This window comes from Carcharodon carcharias, chromosome 6, assembly GCF_017639515.1.
Source record: "Carcharodon carcharias isolate sCarCar2 chromosome 6, sCarCar2.pri, whole genome shotgun sequence".
Lineage (NCBI taxonomy): Eukaryota > Metazoa > Chordata > Chondrichthyes > Lamniformes > Lamnidae > Carcharodon > Carcharodon carcharias.
In genome coordinates this window covers 106934970-106951876 of record NC_054472.1, presented here as the reverse complement: position 1 = coordinate 106951876, position 16907 = coordinate 106934970, and the positions used below count along the sequence as shown (strand labels likewise).

The window sequence follows — 16907 nt, the reverse complement described above, 5'->3', positions numbered from 1 at the left end:
AAGATCACATTGGCAAATGCATGTCTCAAACTGACCATATCTGGCAGGGAAGCTGCCAAAATGAAAACCCAGCCCATTCCCAAGGTTCTCTAAGTATTAGCAAATCTCTCATGGCATTGCTCATGAGCAATCCAAATCTGAAACAGGTTGTTATTACTTTCTAAACTAGCCTGTCCTTGTAAGGCTGCAAACTCAGGCACTTTCTGTGGGGAAGTGCCTAAATAGGAAGTGAAGTCAATCAGAGTTTAATTGATCTTTGCAGAGGGAAGCATACAAACTGCCAAGCCGCTTGAAAATTTCTGGGTTAAGATCAGAACAAAATAGCATGCCTTTCTTTTTATGAATGTTTTCAATACTTTGAATTCTGGAGTATGATAGATGCCTAGGATCATATGGGGCTGATTTTCCCGTGGAATGTATCTGGGAAACACTTATTCCCAGGCACAAAATACAGGAAATTCTGTTTGTTATTCTGACAGCACACTACTGAGAGCTTACTTAAATATTAACGTTAGTAAAGATATTCTCAAAGTCCTAGGGAGTTAGGTATTACCAATGAAAGTGACCTAAAATTCAAAAGCTACGAAATCTAAAGCAAGAGAGATAAAAATCTTTAAAATGTAACAATGATCCTGCGTGGAATTTTTAACTTGAATGTTTGAGAGTTATAGGTGGTGAAAGACAAGTGGGTTCTTCAAAGTATTCGCCAGAAAAGAATGATTTTGGATGTTTGCAAAGATGTGGCCTTCAAGTTGTGTTGTGGAAAAGTATTTTCTCGATTGAAAGTGACATGGTTAGTGAGTGTGTTGCTGCTTATGATTCATGACGTGACAAGTTTGCAGTTTAATCAATGTCATTCAAGAAAACCTTGAACTGCAGCCAGCAACCCCTACAAGGGGAACAGAATTGAAAATCACAGGGGAAGTCAACTTGGGCCAGTTGCGCATATTTCTCAGTGATTTGTTCAATAATATTGTTCAAAGTCTTAGAAGAGGCGGTTGATCCAATATTGCCTGCTTTACACCACAGATGAACTTGAAGGTTACGGTGTTTTAATGCCACCAATGGTACTCTCTGGATTAAAAATTCAGAAAAAATTCCATTATTCCTAAGGTCAGTGTAGTGTAGTGACCTACTGCCTATTCAGGGTCACGTGATTGTTCTGACAGATGAGCCCTAGGAACGGGTAATCCGGGGAGGGACGGAGCTTTCTAGTCATGGACCTGATTCAAGCATGTAGCTTCTAAAAGAGCTCTCTAATAAAGTTACCTCTTTCAAGTAAGAAACCTGTTAGGTTCATCAAGTTCATGACATTTGGCGATGAGGGTAAAATAACTCTGGCATTGCAACTTGCCTTGTGAATGTGAGTACATCAGTTCTTAGGAAAAAAAGAAAAGTAGACTCACACTCATGCCACTCTTCTGCAGAATCGACTCTTATGACACGTCCATGGAAGACTGGAGCCAGTACGTAGGGCGCCTGGGTTTTTATTTTGTGGCAACTGAATTAACCATGAAGCAGAAGCAGAAAGCAATTCTTTTGAGTGTCTGTTGTATCAAGACACATAACCTCATCCACAGTCTGACAGCCCCAAACCTGCCCAATTCTAAATCTTTTAACGAATTCGTAGGCCTCGTGAAGACACATTTTCAGCCAAAGCCATCCATAATAATGCAGAGGCTTAAGTTTAACTCCAGAGCGATGGACTGTCCCCGGGAGAGTCCATCACAACTTATATAGTGAAGCTGAAGCAGTTGACTGAGCACTGCGACTTCAGAGATACACACAATGACATGTAGCAGGACCTTGCAGTTTGTGGTGTTCATGACAGTGCCATTCAGCACCATTTACTTGTAAAAGTTAACAGTGATCCGAAGTGCGCCATGGGAATAGTGCTAGCAATGGAGAGTGCTGAGAGGGACTTGCAGGGTCCACAGAGTGTGCAACATGGCGTCGTTCTTTCAGTTAGGGTGGGAACCTACCGTCTGGCATGGTGCAAAAACCAGAGAGGCTGCATCGAAGCGGGAGACAGTCTCAGCTGCTCGAAAAATGAAAAGGCCTAATGGAAACATTTCAGCAGCAATTCAGAAGTTAATCTGTTATAGATGTGGGGGTAACCATGTACAGGACACCTGCGGATTCAAGAAAGGGCATGTAATAAAGCAATGCAGTGTGAAATCGAGACAGCCCATCAGACAGCAGATCAAGATGATTGAAGTGAATAATATAACAGAATCAGAAGCTGCTGATACCGACATCTATTCCCTAAACAATGTCAAAGCAGTAAAAACTGAATCAATAACTGTCACCAATCAAATGAATAGTAAGCCTCTGGTCAAGTGGTAGATATGGGAGCTTCAACCACAGTGGTGGGAGAACACACATTTAAATCCCTAAATGAAGATACCCAGCCACTGAATCTGGAGCAAATCACGGGTCAACTGAAGACATATACTGGAGAGTCCATACAGGTGAAGGGCATCCCCACAGTACCTGTGTCCTACAGGCAACAGACAGCCCAGCTTCTAGTGATCATAGTGACAGGTGAAGGACCAAGTCTTCATGGCCGAGACTGCTTACAAAAAATTAAGCTCAACTGGTCAGAAATATTTCAAGTGAGAACAGGAGGACTTCCTGAGGTGTTAAGGAAATATAACAGTATGTTTCGTGATGAATTGGGAAAAATAAAAGGCTTACAAGCAAAAATATATGTCGGTTTGGGAGCGACACCCCAGTTCTTTGCCAGACCTGTGCCTTATGCCGTAATGGAGAAGGTGGATGCAGAATTGGGCCCCTTAGAGAAGCTAGGTATCATCCAGCCAGTCTAATTTTTGGAATGGGCAGTGCCCATAGTCCCCGTGATGAAAGTTGATCAAATTATTCGCATTGTGGGGATTACAAATTAACCGCGAACAAGGCAGCTAAACTAGTTAAATATCCTATCCCGAGGATAGAAGATCTGTATGCCAAGCTAGCTGGAGGCAAACCCTACACCAAACTGGACATGAGCCACGCATACCAACAGCTAGAGCTGGATAGCACAACTAGAGATTATGTCACAATCAACACGCAAAAGGGCCTGTATCAATATACGTGCCTACCCTTTAGTGTATCATCTGCATGTGCAATCTTCCAAAGGACCATGGAAAGCCTATTGCATGGACTTCCCCAAGTAGTAGTATACCTAGATGATGTCCTGATCACAGGATCAACAGAAGTCGAATATTTGGCCAACCTAGAAGAGGTTTTCAGAAGACTTTTGGAAGCTGGTGTATGATTAAAGAAAGAGAAATGTACATTCCAAGCACCAGACGTCACTTACTTGAGTCACCAAGTGGATGTCCAAGGGGTTTCATTCAGTAGGGGAGAAAGTTGGGGCAATCAAAGAGGTGCTCTCTCCTTCCAGTACAATTGAACTCAAGTCTTTTTTGGGCTCGATAAATTATTATAGCCATTTCTTGCCAAACTTGTCAACAGTGTTAGCACCTTCACATTTATTATTGAAGAAGAATCATCATTGGTCATGGAATTCGCAACAAATAGAAGCCTTTGTGAAAATTAAGAAGCTATTACATTCATCATGTCTACTGGTATATTATAACCCATCAAAAGAATTAACATTAATCTGCGATGCATCACCTTACGATGTTATCACATGAGATGGATGATTTCTGAAAGGTCAATTGACCATGTCCCCAAAACCTTCTCTGCAGTCGAGAAGGGTTGTTCACAGCCAGAAAAAGGAGATTTATCAGTGATATTTGGAGTGAAGAAATTCCACCAGTACCTGCATGGAAAACATTTCACCATAGTATAGGACCATAAACCACTAATGGGTTTATTCAGTAACGATAAAGCCATTCTGCCTATAGCCTCAATAAGAATTCAACATTGGGCTTTGATATTATCCACTTATGAGTATACCTAAATGCACCATCCTGGCTTGCACATTGCAAATTCAGACGCACTCAGTCATCTCCCATTACCAGATGGCATTGTACATGCTCCAGTGCCACAAGAAGTCGTGCTTGTGCTGAATTTCTTGGACTTTTCGCCTGTGTGAAAGAATTGGACAAACAGGGATCTAGTTTTAACAGTCTGAGCCCTGGTTTTGCAAGGGTAGTCGAATTCACCTATGTCTGAAGAGATAAGACCATCCCAGGCCCACAAAACAGAGTTAAGTTGTCGAGATAGAATCTTGTTGTGGGGATCAAGAGTCATTGTTCCTTTGCAAGGAAGCGAACCACTCTTGCCAGAGCTTCACAATGCGCACCCAGGCATATCAGAGATGAAGATGCTTGTGCAAAGCTATGTCTGGTGGCCAAACATTGACAATGACATTGAAAGCATGGTCAAGCACTGTCTCCAGTGCCAACAACAACAGAAGTTGCCTGTTTTAGCTCCACAGCATTCATGAGAGTGGCCTGGTTGACTCTGAGTTAGACTATATATTAATTAAGTAGATCCATTTTTAAGTACCATGTTTTTATTGAACGTTGTTGTACATTCTAAGCAGATGGATGCGTATGAAGTTAGACTACCGACATTGAGTGCAAATATTGAAAAGCTGTGCCAATATTTTAGCATAAATGGCCTACTGCAAGTCATTGTTTTGGATAATGGCACTGTCTTCACTAGTACAGAATTTCAGAGATTCATGAGTTTAAATGGAATTAATCATATTAAAACAGCACCATATCATCCCTCATCAAATGGCTTGGTTGAAAGAGCTGTGCAAGCTTTCAAATCAGGAATGAAGAGGTTATCCAAAGGTACTCTAGAAACTCGACTTTCCCACTTTCTTCTCAATTATTGTTTGACTCCTCATGCAACTACAGGTTCAATGCCGTCTGAATTACTGATGAAACACTGTTTTCGTACAAGGTTAAGTCTGGTGTTTCCAAACTTAGAGGGGGAGGTAGAGGCGAATCAGAGTAATCAAAACTTGAATCACGATATTCATAGCAAAGCGCGAAGATTCACTGTAGGAGATGCAGTTTTCATGTGGAATTTTGGAGATGGGCTGGTTGGGTTCCTGGTATAATTGTCTCTGAAACTGGTCCCTTGTCATTCCAAGTGGATTTGGAAGACCGAATTGTTCAACCAGTTATACCACCTGTAATTGATGTCGAACCTTTAATCCCTGAGGTGACAGACCGACCTAGAATAGACATACCTGATGTTTCTGTTGAATTGCCTAATCCTGAACTGCCACTTTCAAAGGATGTACCTGATGTTACAGTTCCTGATCATGTCAATCCAGTGCAAGAATCTCAAGTGGTAGAGCAACACTGCTCTAACTGAATAAGAAAACCACCTCAGAGGCTTAATCTTTAATCACCTGACCTGGGTATAAATGGGTATGCTGTGGATTAAAATGTTTTTTTGTAAATTGGAAATGAAAAAAAACTAAAGGAGGAGGAAATGTAGTGATTGAAGGTATAACCTTTCCTACTGCCTATTAGGGAGTCACATGAGTGTTCTGATGAATGAGCCCTAAACACAGGGAATCTGGTGGTGCCGGGGGAGGGGGGGGGGGTTGGGTAGGGGGATGCTTTCTGGTCATGGGCCTGGTTCAAGCAGGTAGCTTCTAAAAGAGCTCTGTATCAAGTTATCTGTTTCAAGTAAGAAACCTGTTCGGTACATCACGTTCATCACAGTCAGAATGTATTTATCACCCTTTATTTTCTCCCCATACCTTAGTCCAGGTGATTGTGGGATGTGGATCTCCTTGAGCACTGCAGGATATCTCTACATCTTGGCCAACCTCAGCGGTGATATCCCGTGGCACATCAGTAAATACTGGTATCACTGAATACAATTGATAATCCATAGTTAGAAATAGGCTTGATTTTTGTGCTGTTGTTACAGATAAAGCATTAAATTAAGCTATGCCTACATTTCATAGTTCACAGTTCACCCTGGATGGCGGATTTCTACAAATTACAATTTCTTCATTCCAGCAAGAGAGAACTACCAAGTTTGATGGACTATTCATTTATCTATGTAAAATTATCCAGGTAACCGTCTATTATGGATAGGGGTGAGAGAGAACTGAAACCCCAATTCCCTTCTCTTACTGCCCGTGCTCAGGGTGTTTTATAACCCCTGAGTGTGTGGCCAATTTAAATAACCAGCAGCAAGCTTTCATAAGTTTAAATAAAAAATTATTTATTCATACATTCACCCTGAAAGTCCAAAGCTACATCACTCCACACACACACACGCTACATAGTATAGTGCACTGTTGTAAGCCGTAACATAGGAAAATAGGAGTAGGCCATTCAGCCCATCGAGCCTGTTCTGCCATTCAATATGATCATGGCTGACCATTCACTTCAATGCCTTTTTCCCACATTATCCCAAGATCCCTTTATGTCATTGGTATTTAGAAATCTGTCAATCTCTGCTTTAAAATACTCAATGACTGAGCTTCCACAGCCCTCTGGGTAGAGAATTCCAAAGATTCATAACCCTTTGAATAAAAAAAATCTCCTTATCTCAGTCTTAAGTAACTTCCCCCTTATTTTGAAATTCAGTCCCCTGCTTCTACACTATCCAATCAGAGTAAACATCTTACCTGCATCCACCCTGTCTATCCCTTTAAGTACTTTGTAGGTTTCAATGAGATCACTTCTCATTCTTCAAAACACTAGAAAATACAGGCCTAGCTTCCCCAATCTCCCTTCATAGGACAGTCCTGCCATTCCAGGGACAAGTCTAGTGAACCTTTGTTGCACTCCCTCTATGGCAATAATATCCTTCCTAAGGTAAGGGGACCAAAAGTGCACACAGTGCTCCAGGTGCAGCCTAACCAAAGTTCTATACAAATGAAGCAAGACTTCACTGCTTCAGTACTCAAGTCTACTAGCAATAAAGGTTAACATACCATTAGCCTTCCTAATTGCTTGCTGCACTTGCATGTTAGCTTTCTGTGACTTAATGACGAGGACACCCAGGTCCACTTTGTACATCTATACTTTCTAATCTTTCACCATTTAAGAAATACTCTGTGCATTTGTTCCTCCTACCAAAGTGGATAACCTCACATCTTTCCACATTATATTCCATCTGCAATGTTCGTGACCACTCACTAAGTCTGTCCAAATCCTGTTGAAGCCACTTTGCATCTCCCTCACAACACACATTCCCACCTGGCTTTGTGTCATCCACAAACTTGGAAATATTGCATTTTGTCCCCTCATCCAAATCACTGACATATATGTGAACAGCTGGGGCCCAAGTACTGATCCTTGTGGCACCCCACTAGTCACAACTTGCCAGCAGGAGGATAACCTGTTTATTCCTACTCTCTGTTTTTGCCTGCTAGCCAATCTTTAATCCATGCCAGTATATTACCTCCTATCCAATGTGCTTTAATTTAGCTAACCAAACTCCTTTGGGAGACTTTATCAAAAACCTTCTGAAAATCCAAGCATATTATGTCCACCTTTATCAATTCCATTTGTAACATCCTCAAAAAATTCCTACAGATTTATTAAACATGATTTTCCATTCATAAACCCATGCTGACTATGCCCAACCAGGTCATTATTATCTAAGTGTCCATTTATCACATCATGTAGAATAAATTCTAGCATTTTCCTTACTACTGATGTGGGGCTAACAGGTCTGAAGAAGAATCATACGGACTCAAAGCATTAAGTCTGTTTATCTCTACACAGATGCTGCCAGACCTGTTGAGTTTTTCCAGCATTTTCTGTTTTTATAATATGTCTGTAGTTTCTGGTTTTCTCTTTCTCTCTTTTCTTAAATAGTAGGATAATATTTGCTACCTTCCAATCTGCAGGAACCATTCCAGAATCTATAGAATTTTGGAGGATGATCACCAACCACACTCTCCATAGCAACCTCTTCCAGCATTCTGGGATGTAGAATATCAGGTCCCAGGGACTTATCAATCTTCAGCCCCATTAATTTCTTCGACACATGCTTCTTACCAATACTAATTTCCTTCAATTCATCATTCTCCCGAGGACCTTGCAATTCTAATTCTGGGAGATTTCTTGTATCTTCCACAGCGAAGACAGACACAAAGTAATCATTTAGCTTCTCTGCTATTACTCTATTCCTCATTATAAATTCTCCTGACTCTGCCTGTAATGGACCCACATTTGCCTTAGCCAAAAACATCCTTTTTATATATCTATAGAAGTTTTTAGTTCGAAAGAAGGGCTGTTATGCTACAGAAGTAAGTGTGCCAAATTGAATTCATTTTGGAGTCTATCGGTAACCATTTAAGGATAGCATAAAATATAGCAAGCTATGTGCTTGCTTTGAGATGGAGAAACATCATGGACTAGCACAGGGATCAAACCCATGACTTTGGCATTATTAGCACTGTGGTCTAACCATCTGAGCTAACTGACTGACCTAGACAAAGAATAGTTAATACTTCACATGTTTGGCTTGACTTAGGAAAAAAAAACAAGCATTGCAGGCCAGGTGAAGAAGGTGTTTTCACTACTGAAGGGTAGTCTAGGTGGATTCAATAGCCGGAGTCATATATCAGGATTATTGCAGGATTCCTTTGAAGAGATGGATTTTCAGCAGGTCAAGAAGTTAGTTACTTGTGGTCTTCTTGCCAAGATATCAACTTTCTGTACCGGTGAACTTGTAAAGGAACAGACAAGGAGACCTTACTTATTGACTCCAGTTTTAAGGCATGGATGTTGCTGCTTTGTTGCTGCTGTTTCTTGCCGTGTGGTTTGCAGTCTGACTGGTTTTCCCCTGGTTCTTGGGGTAGCAAGATTTGTTTTTTGGCCAGTTTCTGTCATGTGACCACCTGATCACTACTTCTGTTGTTCATCCAGAAGGATTTGAAGTTTGAATCTATGACAGAAGCCCCATCAAAATTATAGCATGCCCAAAATGTGGCTGTTCCATGGCTTCATCCCCCTACCTCTACCCCCTCCCTAACTGACCTCCTTCCATGTTAACTTGCACCAAAAGCCACCCTTAAGCCTCTAAAAATGTTCTAACCAACATTTCAAGAGGTTTCCTGGCATTTTGTCCCACCTCTATGGCTGTTCCCGTGTCTCCTCACTCGGTGGGGTTGCGGAGGGCTTCTGAAACCTGCCTTTCCTGGTGATCAGCCATGATCTTATTGAATAGTGTAGCAGCCTTGAGGGGCCGAATGTAATCCTGCTCTTAATTCTTGTTTTCTTGACAGAGTCCTGAAAGGTCTGACCTTGGGCCTTTCAATAGGGGACAGCAGGCTTCCTGTCCTGGGCCCTCTCCTATGCTCTGCAAAATGGCCACTGACAGAAATAGAGGTGAGATTCTGCCACTGCCACTCAGTGGCCATTATTTTGGCCATCCTGCCTCTGTTCGGTCCCATTGGGACCTCAAAATACAGCCCTTGGTCTTTTCAATCCAAGCGCAAACTTCCAATTGCATTCCTGCACGGTGAACTATAGGGACGTTCAGTCTCTAGCTACTCTTTCTCTCTCTCCTGGATCTTGGGAGACTGCTTATGTCTGTGTGTTTCAGGGGTATCTTGGAAAACCTTCCCCTCTCAAAGCTCATCTCCATGGCAACATGGACTTTGTATCCAAGTAGAAATGCTGATTAGTTATCCTTGAGATCCCAACTCGCTTTTATCTTGGAAGTAAACAAACAGTTTAAAGCATATCTGTTTACAATCTGACATTCTCAACACCTTCCTGGGGCTTTGGAGACTTAGCCACTGTAAACACATACTGCTTTCATTGGCTCCAAGTGTGAACACCTTATACCTTCTTTCAGCAAAACTGCCTGGGTTTTCCTTTAATCTTCAATAGCTCCCTCACTCAGGCCTGCAGTCTTGCAGACATAAGAATAGGTCACATGACCATCTTCATTTTACCCTAAATGGAAGACAGCCCTAAAACATATCAATCAAAACATCCCATGTTTGTAACAGCATTGCTGTTTGTGGGTATTTCACTGTGTGCAAATCTTCTGCTGAGTTTCCTACATTATGTGATTACATTTTAAAGCACTTGATTGGCTGTAAAACACTTCTGAATTCCATGAGATTTTGAAAGGTGCTATATTAATGCAAGTTCTTCCTCTTAACTCCAAACACCGATGAATGAAGAACTTGGAACCTTACTGGTTTCACCACATGCTTCACACATTGATTTAACAACACAATAACAGGTTACTTGCTTCCACATATATTTTAATTATTAGAAAATGAATTGCCCCCTCCCCCACTGCTGTCTTTCAACATAAATCCAAATTTAAAGGGATATTAACTTCATGAAAACTCTTGTTTGCCAAATCTTTTTCCATTTACTTACGAACGCAATGTATTAATCAAATTGATAATGAAGTGCATCATTGCATCTCTTTCCAATGAGATCTCATAAAATGAATGATGCAGTTATTCTTGCTTATTTTGTCAAATGTAAACAAAAATTGACAAGCACTTTTTCCATGAAGACCCCTTAAAGGGTCAACTCTGTCATAAGCAATTAAAAACGTTTCTTTTGTTAATGTTTATGCTGGTCAGGGCAATTCCTTGAAATACAAGTCCCTGTTCCAATATAGACATTTAATATATTGCAACAATGCTTGTAATGGTAATTGGAAATGAAATACATGATGCCATGTGGACCTCTTTTGAATCTGACTTTTGGCAAAAGACAACAAAAGTAATGATTCAATTCAAAATCAAATCCAAGCATTCAACCATCAGGTCATTTGGGAATTTGACGGTATCCCAACATTTTGCATAAGTAATCTGCAGTTGCAATTTTTGTATGCAGAATGTAAGCTGATTTCATTTTTAATTGAATTATATCATGAGATTGTCAAATTTGTCATCAATTGAAACTTTAGGGGACTTAGAATCCCTAATGAGTGGAAATAGAATAATTATGATACCCTGCAATATACTTAGGAAAGTTAAACAGGGGGAATGGTTAACGATGTTTGAATGACCTATGACATTCAAACAGGCAAATCCAGCAGCATGGATAAAATTACTGCTCCGAGTCCAACTCTTAGACTCATGTTGATTGTCCAGTATAGCAGCACTGGAGAGTGGTGGAGGAATTACCACAGAATTTATAGTAAGAGAGTTAGGTCAGTTTCAGAGAAGACTCAGTTTACGTGTAGCATCCTATGAAAGGAAAAGGCGAAGTGAGAGGAACTGAGCCAAGAACAAAAGTCCTGATGCTGGCCTCTGATCATGAGGGGCTAACTGAAAAATCAGGCAATAGAACTTGGGTCATTTTATAGGCATAAGTAAGTATTTAAGAGTTCAATATATTAGGCATACACCCATTCCACACCAGAAGTATGTTTAAAGTCCCTCCACACAGACATCCGGGACACACAGCTGAAAACGATGTTAGGCCCTTTGCAAAATTCAATTGCACATGATTGCTGCATGCAGTGTTTCATCAAGCACTTAGCAGTCAAACCCATGGCCTTTGGGGGTGAGGGTGAGGGTGAGGGTGAGGGTGGGGGTGGGGGTGGGGGTGGGGGGGTGGTGGTTGGTGCTAGCAGATGCCACTGGAAAATTAGTTGAAATATTTTTAGTTCCCTTACCATGGGGCCAAGATTCAATTGTGCACTGATTCACAGTTTTCATGCATGGGGGCCTAATGAATTTTTAACCAGCTCCTATTGGAAACTAATCAGGCTTGGTTTTATTCACTAGGCTTCTGTTCGTACCTTCTTACGCTACTACAATACCCTGCAAACATCCCCCTCCCACACTTACCTTGCTGCTACGGGGCTTCTTCTAATGCTAATGGATAGCCTAGGAACTGCCTAGTTTTCATCCAGCGATTCTGACTGAATCAGCTGAATAGCTGACTACTGCCATTTTAATGGAAGCTCATCAGTTAAAATCTGCTGGACCTCTGACTCACAATCTTATATGGATTGTTGTCTGCTGTCGTTAACCTTCCACTAGCTTTGCACAAGAGATAGCTTTCCCAATGGGCACACTGCTGCGTGCCATCATATTGGAGGAGAATTTGTGATAGTGGTGTATCCATGGCAGGAGAATCAGAGCACCATGGCAGAGGAGAATAGCCAATTGACATCACCTCTCACCAGACCGCCCCCCCCCCTACAATATGTGTGCAATCCACATCAGTCCTATGAAGACCTCACTGAGGAGCTGTGGAACTCAGTACACCCGATTTGCAAGACTCCTAATTTTACAGCCATTTAAATTAAAGGTTGAAAATTGTGAGTGTGCAAACCTGGTGTGCAGACGCTTGAACATAATTTCCTGATTTACACTCCAATCAAACAAGACTATCTTGCAATTTCAAGACTGCAATGGAGCATCTAAAATAATGGAATATTTTGACATTGGCAGTAACTCTCCAATAAGAATGCTTAAAATGGTATATATTATAATAAAAAATGTCAGTAGTTTTCTTTTAAGATTACAACACACAGGGCAGTGGTGACAATAGTTTATGTTGTTCACATCACTTGAATCTGGCTTTCTAATATGTAAAACTATCATTTATGCTTTGTATAGAACATGAAATATAACAAATTCTGTGTAAACAAATGTACCTTTGGGCCGCACTTTTAGATGCACTGGAACTAGTTTAACTTGTACGATACTGATAGCCTGGCATTCATACTGGCCCTGATCATGAGGGGCTACTTCCACAATTCTCAGTGTTCCTGTGGGTAACACTGCATGCCTTCTGTCATTGGGAAGCTGACCTCCTGTAATAGAAAGTAATAGGGAAGCATTTCCACAGTCAGCATAAAAAAAATTGTGAAGATAATAAATCATTAAAACAGCAATAAATATAAACTCTTTTTCATCGATGCTATGGGTTCTTTGCTCCATAATAATCATTGCTGATGCATTTTATTATAACGATGATTACAAAGAGGACAAGAAGTTTAAAAAAAAGTAAATGATTTGGCATTCCTGTGCAACATAACACGACCAGCATCACTCTTCCTAGCATGAAGATTTTCCTATTTATACAATTGAACTAGTTGTTATCTGGGACTTTTGTGTGTCACATATTCCATAAATTGTTCCTTGCAACAGTGAAAAACCAGTCAATCTGTAGATAGCTCTCCCTCTTTGTCTCCACCTGTGGTAAAGATATGAATTGAGCAGTCCTCCACACAAGGAATAGCGGACCAGAAGGAGGCATTTTAGCTTCTTGAATCTATTGTGTCATTAAATTAGATTATAGCTGATTACAACTCCATTTACCTGCCATTGTTCTATCCCTCTTGATAGCCTTAACTAATACAAATCTATCATCCTCAATCATGAAAAATGGAATTGACCCAGCAACCTTAGCCTTTTGAGGGAGAGAATTCCAGATTTTTATTAGTTTATGTGAAAAAGTACTTCCTGATTTCAAAACTGAATAGCCTCACTCTAATTTCAATATTGTATCCTCTTGTTCAGGATTCCCCTGAAGAGAAAATAGTTTTGCTGTATCTACATATTGAACCTTTTTATCATTTAAACATTTCAGTTAGATGATCCCTCAACTTCCATACTCAAGGGAATACGGGCCAAATTTATGCAACCTGCCATAATTTAAACCTTTAAATTTGCTGATGACACATAGATAGGTAGGAAAATAAGTTGTCAAGAGGACAAAGGTAGAATCATCCCTGAATTGCACCAAGTGATAGCAGGCGTGAAAAATGGCATTTGTCTTGCTGGCAGAAATGGCGGGAGTTTGCGCCATATTGTCTGCTTCCCTGCCTCATTAATGATGCATTCACAGTAAGCACGCAAGATCGCTGGTGGGCAGGCTCAGATTTTCCTGCCACACTGTGACCTCAGCGCTTCCTCACTCTGGGTGCTATATTTAAAGAGTACCAGAGCACAGCCTACTTCATGTTTACAGAACAGGGCTGCTCCAGGCGACAGATGGCAGAAAGCAAAGAAGACGACAGCCCTCAAATTTAGTGTTGCCTCACCGGACAAAGGAGGTTAGCCACCCAGTGCAGGAAAAAGATAAATGATTTCATCCATTCTGCCAGGGTAAGTCAACTGCCTCATTGCTCTCAACTCACACACTCCCAAAGCTATCACCCATTCACATGGATCACCTCAAGGAACAACATCACTAACTCTCACACACACCCTCACATCTCCTCATATCCTCTGGAGTTCCCATCCTCATCCTGTCCATGGCTCTGCTTACCACAGAAACATTCCATGCATCCTTAACATCTGCTGCGGCATACACCCTGTTCACACTCTCTCCATTTGTTTGCATACAGGAGAAGCTGGCAGGGGTCCCAGATTTGGGGTGGAGTGGCCGATATTAGGCCTCTCACTCACTTTGAGGAGTGTGCCATTGCACTGGCTGGTGAAGACATGGACAGTTTCTGTGGCGATAGTGAGGTCGATGATGAACACCCACATGAAAGTCCTGCAGCACATCATCCCTCTCAATGCAACTTTGAGTGCTCTCTCCTGTTTTTGACTCTGCTGCCATTCACTAATTATCTCTACTTTCTTTCACAGGAAAAGTGTGAACTTGTTCATTTTGGCAGGAAGAATAGAAAAGCAGAACTCCATGGTACAGAGGTATCTGGGTGTCTTGGTACATGAATTACAAGAAGTTGGTATGCAGGTGCAGCAAGTGATTAGGAAGGCAAATGGAATGTTGGTGTTTATTCTACGGGGACTTGAGTATAAAAGTAAGGAACATAAGAATATACGAATTAGGAACAGGAGTAGGAAATAGGAAGTGCTGCTGCAAACGTACAGGGCCTTAGTTAGACTGAATCTGGAGTACTGTGCACAGTTTTGACCTCCTTACTTAAGAAAGGACAGAACTGCAGTAGAAGCAGTTCAGAGAAAGCTCACTTGACTGATTCCTGGGATGAAGGGATTATCTTATGAAGAAAGGTTGGACAGGTTGGGCCTGCATTCATTGGAGTTTAGAAAATTGAGAGTTGATCTCATTGAAACATATAAGGCAGAATTTTTCAGTCAGTGTGCAGGGGCGGGCCCGACATGCCAACATGTAAAATGACAGCGTGCGTCCCGATGTCATTGCGCAGTCTCACAACATTTTGTTCGGTGGGCGCACGCCGGTGTCAGCTGCGCACCCGCCGATATGTATATGGCCTGTTAAGGCCATTAAGAAAGCAATTCATGTAATTAGTAATGCTGCCCGAGCAACCTTAAGGTTGACGGGCAGGCGAAAAGCCCAAGCGGCCTTCACATTCTTTAGGGAACCTCGTCCGTGGGCAGGATGAGGCTTCCTAAAGCTTTTATTAATTAAATAAAAAAGTTTGCATAAACATAAAAACATGTCCCATCTTATGTGACACAGCTCTGTACCTCAGGGAGATTGAAGTGCTCTTTTGCGCGCATGCGTGAAAAAGCGCTGGCCACGACTCTCTCTCCTCAACCCGCCTGCACAGGTAGCGCTGAGTGCTACTAGTCATGTATTATGCTGGGCGGGCCTTAATTGGCCTGCCCGCATAAAATGGCGGCGTGGAGCCGATCGGGGGGCGGCGATTGGCTCTGCACCTGCCCCCGCCCGCCATATGAAAAATTCTGCCCGTAGAATTCTGAGGGGACTTGACAAGGTGGATGCTGAGAGAATGTTTCCCCTTGTGGGTGAGTCTAGATCTAGGGGACACAGTTTAAAAACCAGGAGTCTGCTATTTAAGATTGAGGCGAGGAGCTATTTTTTCTCTCAGAGGGTCATAGGCCTGTGGAATTCTCTTCCTGAGAAAGCAATGAAGGGAACGTCATTGAATATATTCAAGGCTGAGTTAGATAAAATTTTCATTGACAAGAGAGTCAAGGGTTGAAGGGGGATGGGGAGTTGGCAGACAAGAAAGTACAGTTGAAGCCACAGTCAGGTCAGCGATGATCTTATCAATTGGGGGGGTGGATAGGCTCAAGGGAAAATTCTGCTGAAAAATCATTTAACTGAAATGTTAAATTGGATTTTGTCCAACCATCAAGGTAGCCGCCAACAGCCTGCAAGTTGCTGGGGATCAGGTGGTGGTCCATGGTGGTGGTCAGCTGAACTTTATTAAATGGTGGCAAGCTCATGAATGTGGATAACATGGGCTTGCTGCATGATCATGTGATGAGGGAAGGGGAAGACTCTGATGTTAGGGAGCCCACATTACCTGTTGGCTATGGAGGAGCTGGCATCATATTCCAAGGACAGCCAGCCATGAGTTGTAAATCGTCTTGCAGGTTTTTTCAGAAAGCTCCATCGTTTAAATCTCCAGAATCTGAATTTCTGGTGCTCCAGCACAGAAAGATGCTCCAAAGTCCCGGGAGAAGATTCCTCCGCCATCGTACAAGGTTCCTTAATGCCCTTTAGGAAAGGAAATCTGCCATCCTTACCTGGTGTGGCCTATATGTGACTCCAGACCCACAGCAATGTGGTTGACTATTAAAACGCCCTCTGAACAAGGGCAATTAGGGACGGGCAATAAATGCTAGCCTAGCCAATGATGCCCATGTCCCATGAATGAATTTTAAAAAAAGATCATTTGGTGGCATCAACAAGTTCACCTGAGGTCTAAAATATCACAGTTCAGTAGGCACATCCGTCCAGCACTCACGGCTAAAGAAGGACAGGGTAGATGATTCCTATGCTGCCACTGCCTCTCCCTCTCCTTGAAAGCAGCTTCTTATGTGTCCTCCCTTTAAGGGCCCAGATCTATGATGCCACTTTAAGAGAGGACCCCCTTTAAGATTTTGGAGCCAGTACTGATGTGTTCTGAATTTCCAGCTTGAGCCTCCGCCTCTTAGAGTGTCAGCTCAGTAAGTTTTTACAGAGAGAAAGTGTCTCCAAGATCAGTTCAGTGCTCTGTGACACAGGGCAGAATCATCCCAGGTTGCCATAAATGCAGTAGCGGGTGTGAAAAATGGCATTTTATCTGCCGGCCACAATGGT

General features: G+C 42.0%; 1 protein-coding gene across 1 annotated transcript in view; it reads right to left on the bottom strand.

Moving 5' to 3' along the window:
* LOC121279297 (peroxidasin homolog) overlaps positions 1–16907 on the bottom strand; it is a 659434-nt gene that overhangs the window by 150927 nt on the left and 491600 nt on the right. The window contains exons 12-13 of the mRNA XM_041190436.1: positions 12553–12711; positions 5699–5811 (exon numbers count right to left, since the gene is read on the bottom strand). Coding sequence (XP_041046370.1) covers positions 5699–5811; positions 12553–12711 — 272 coding nt within the window. The remainder of the gene's footprint in view (positions 1–5698; positions 5812–12552; positions 12712–16907) is intronic.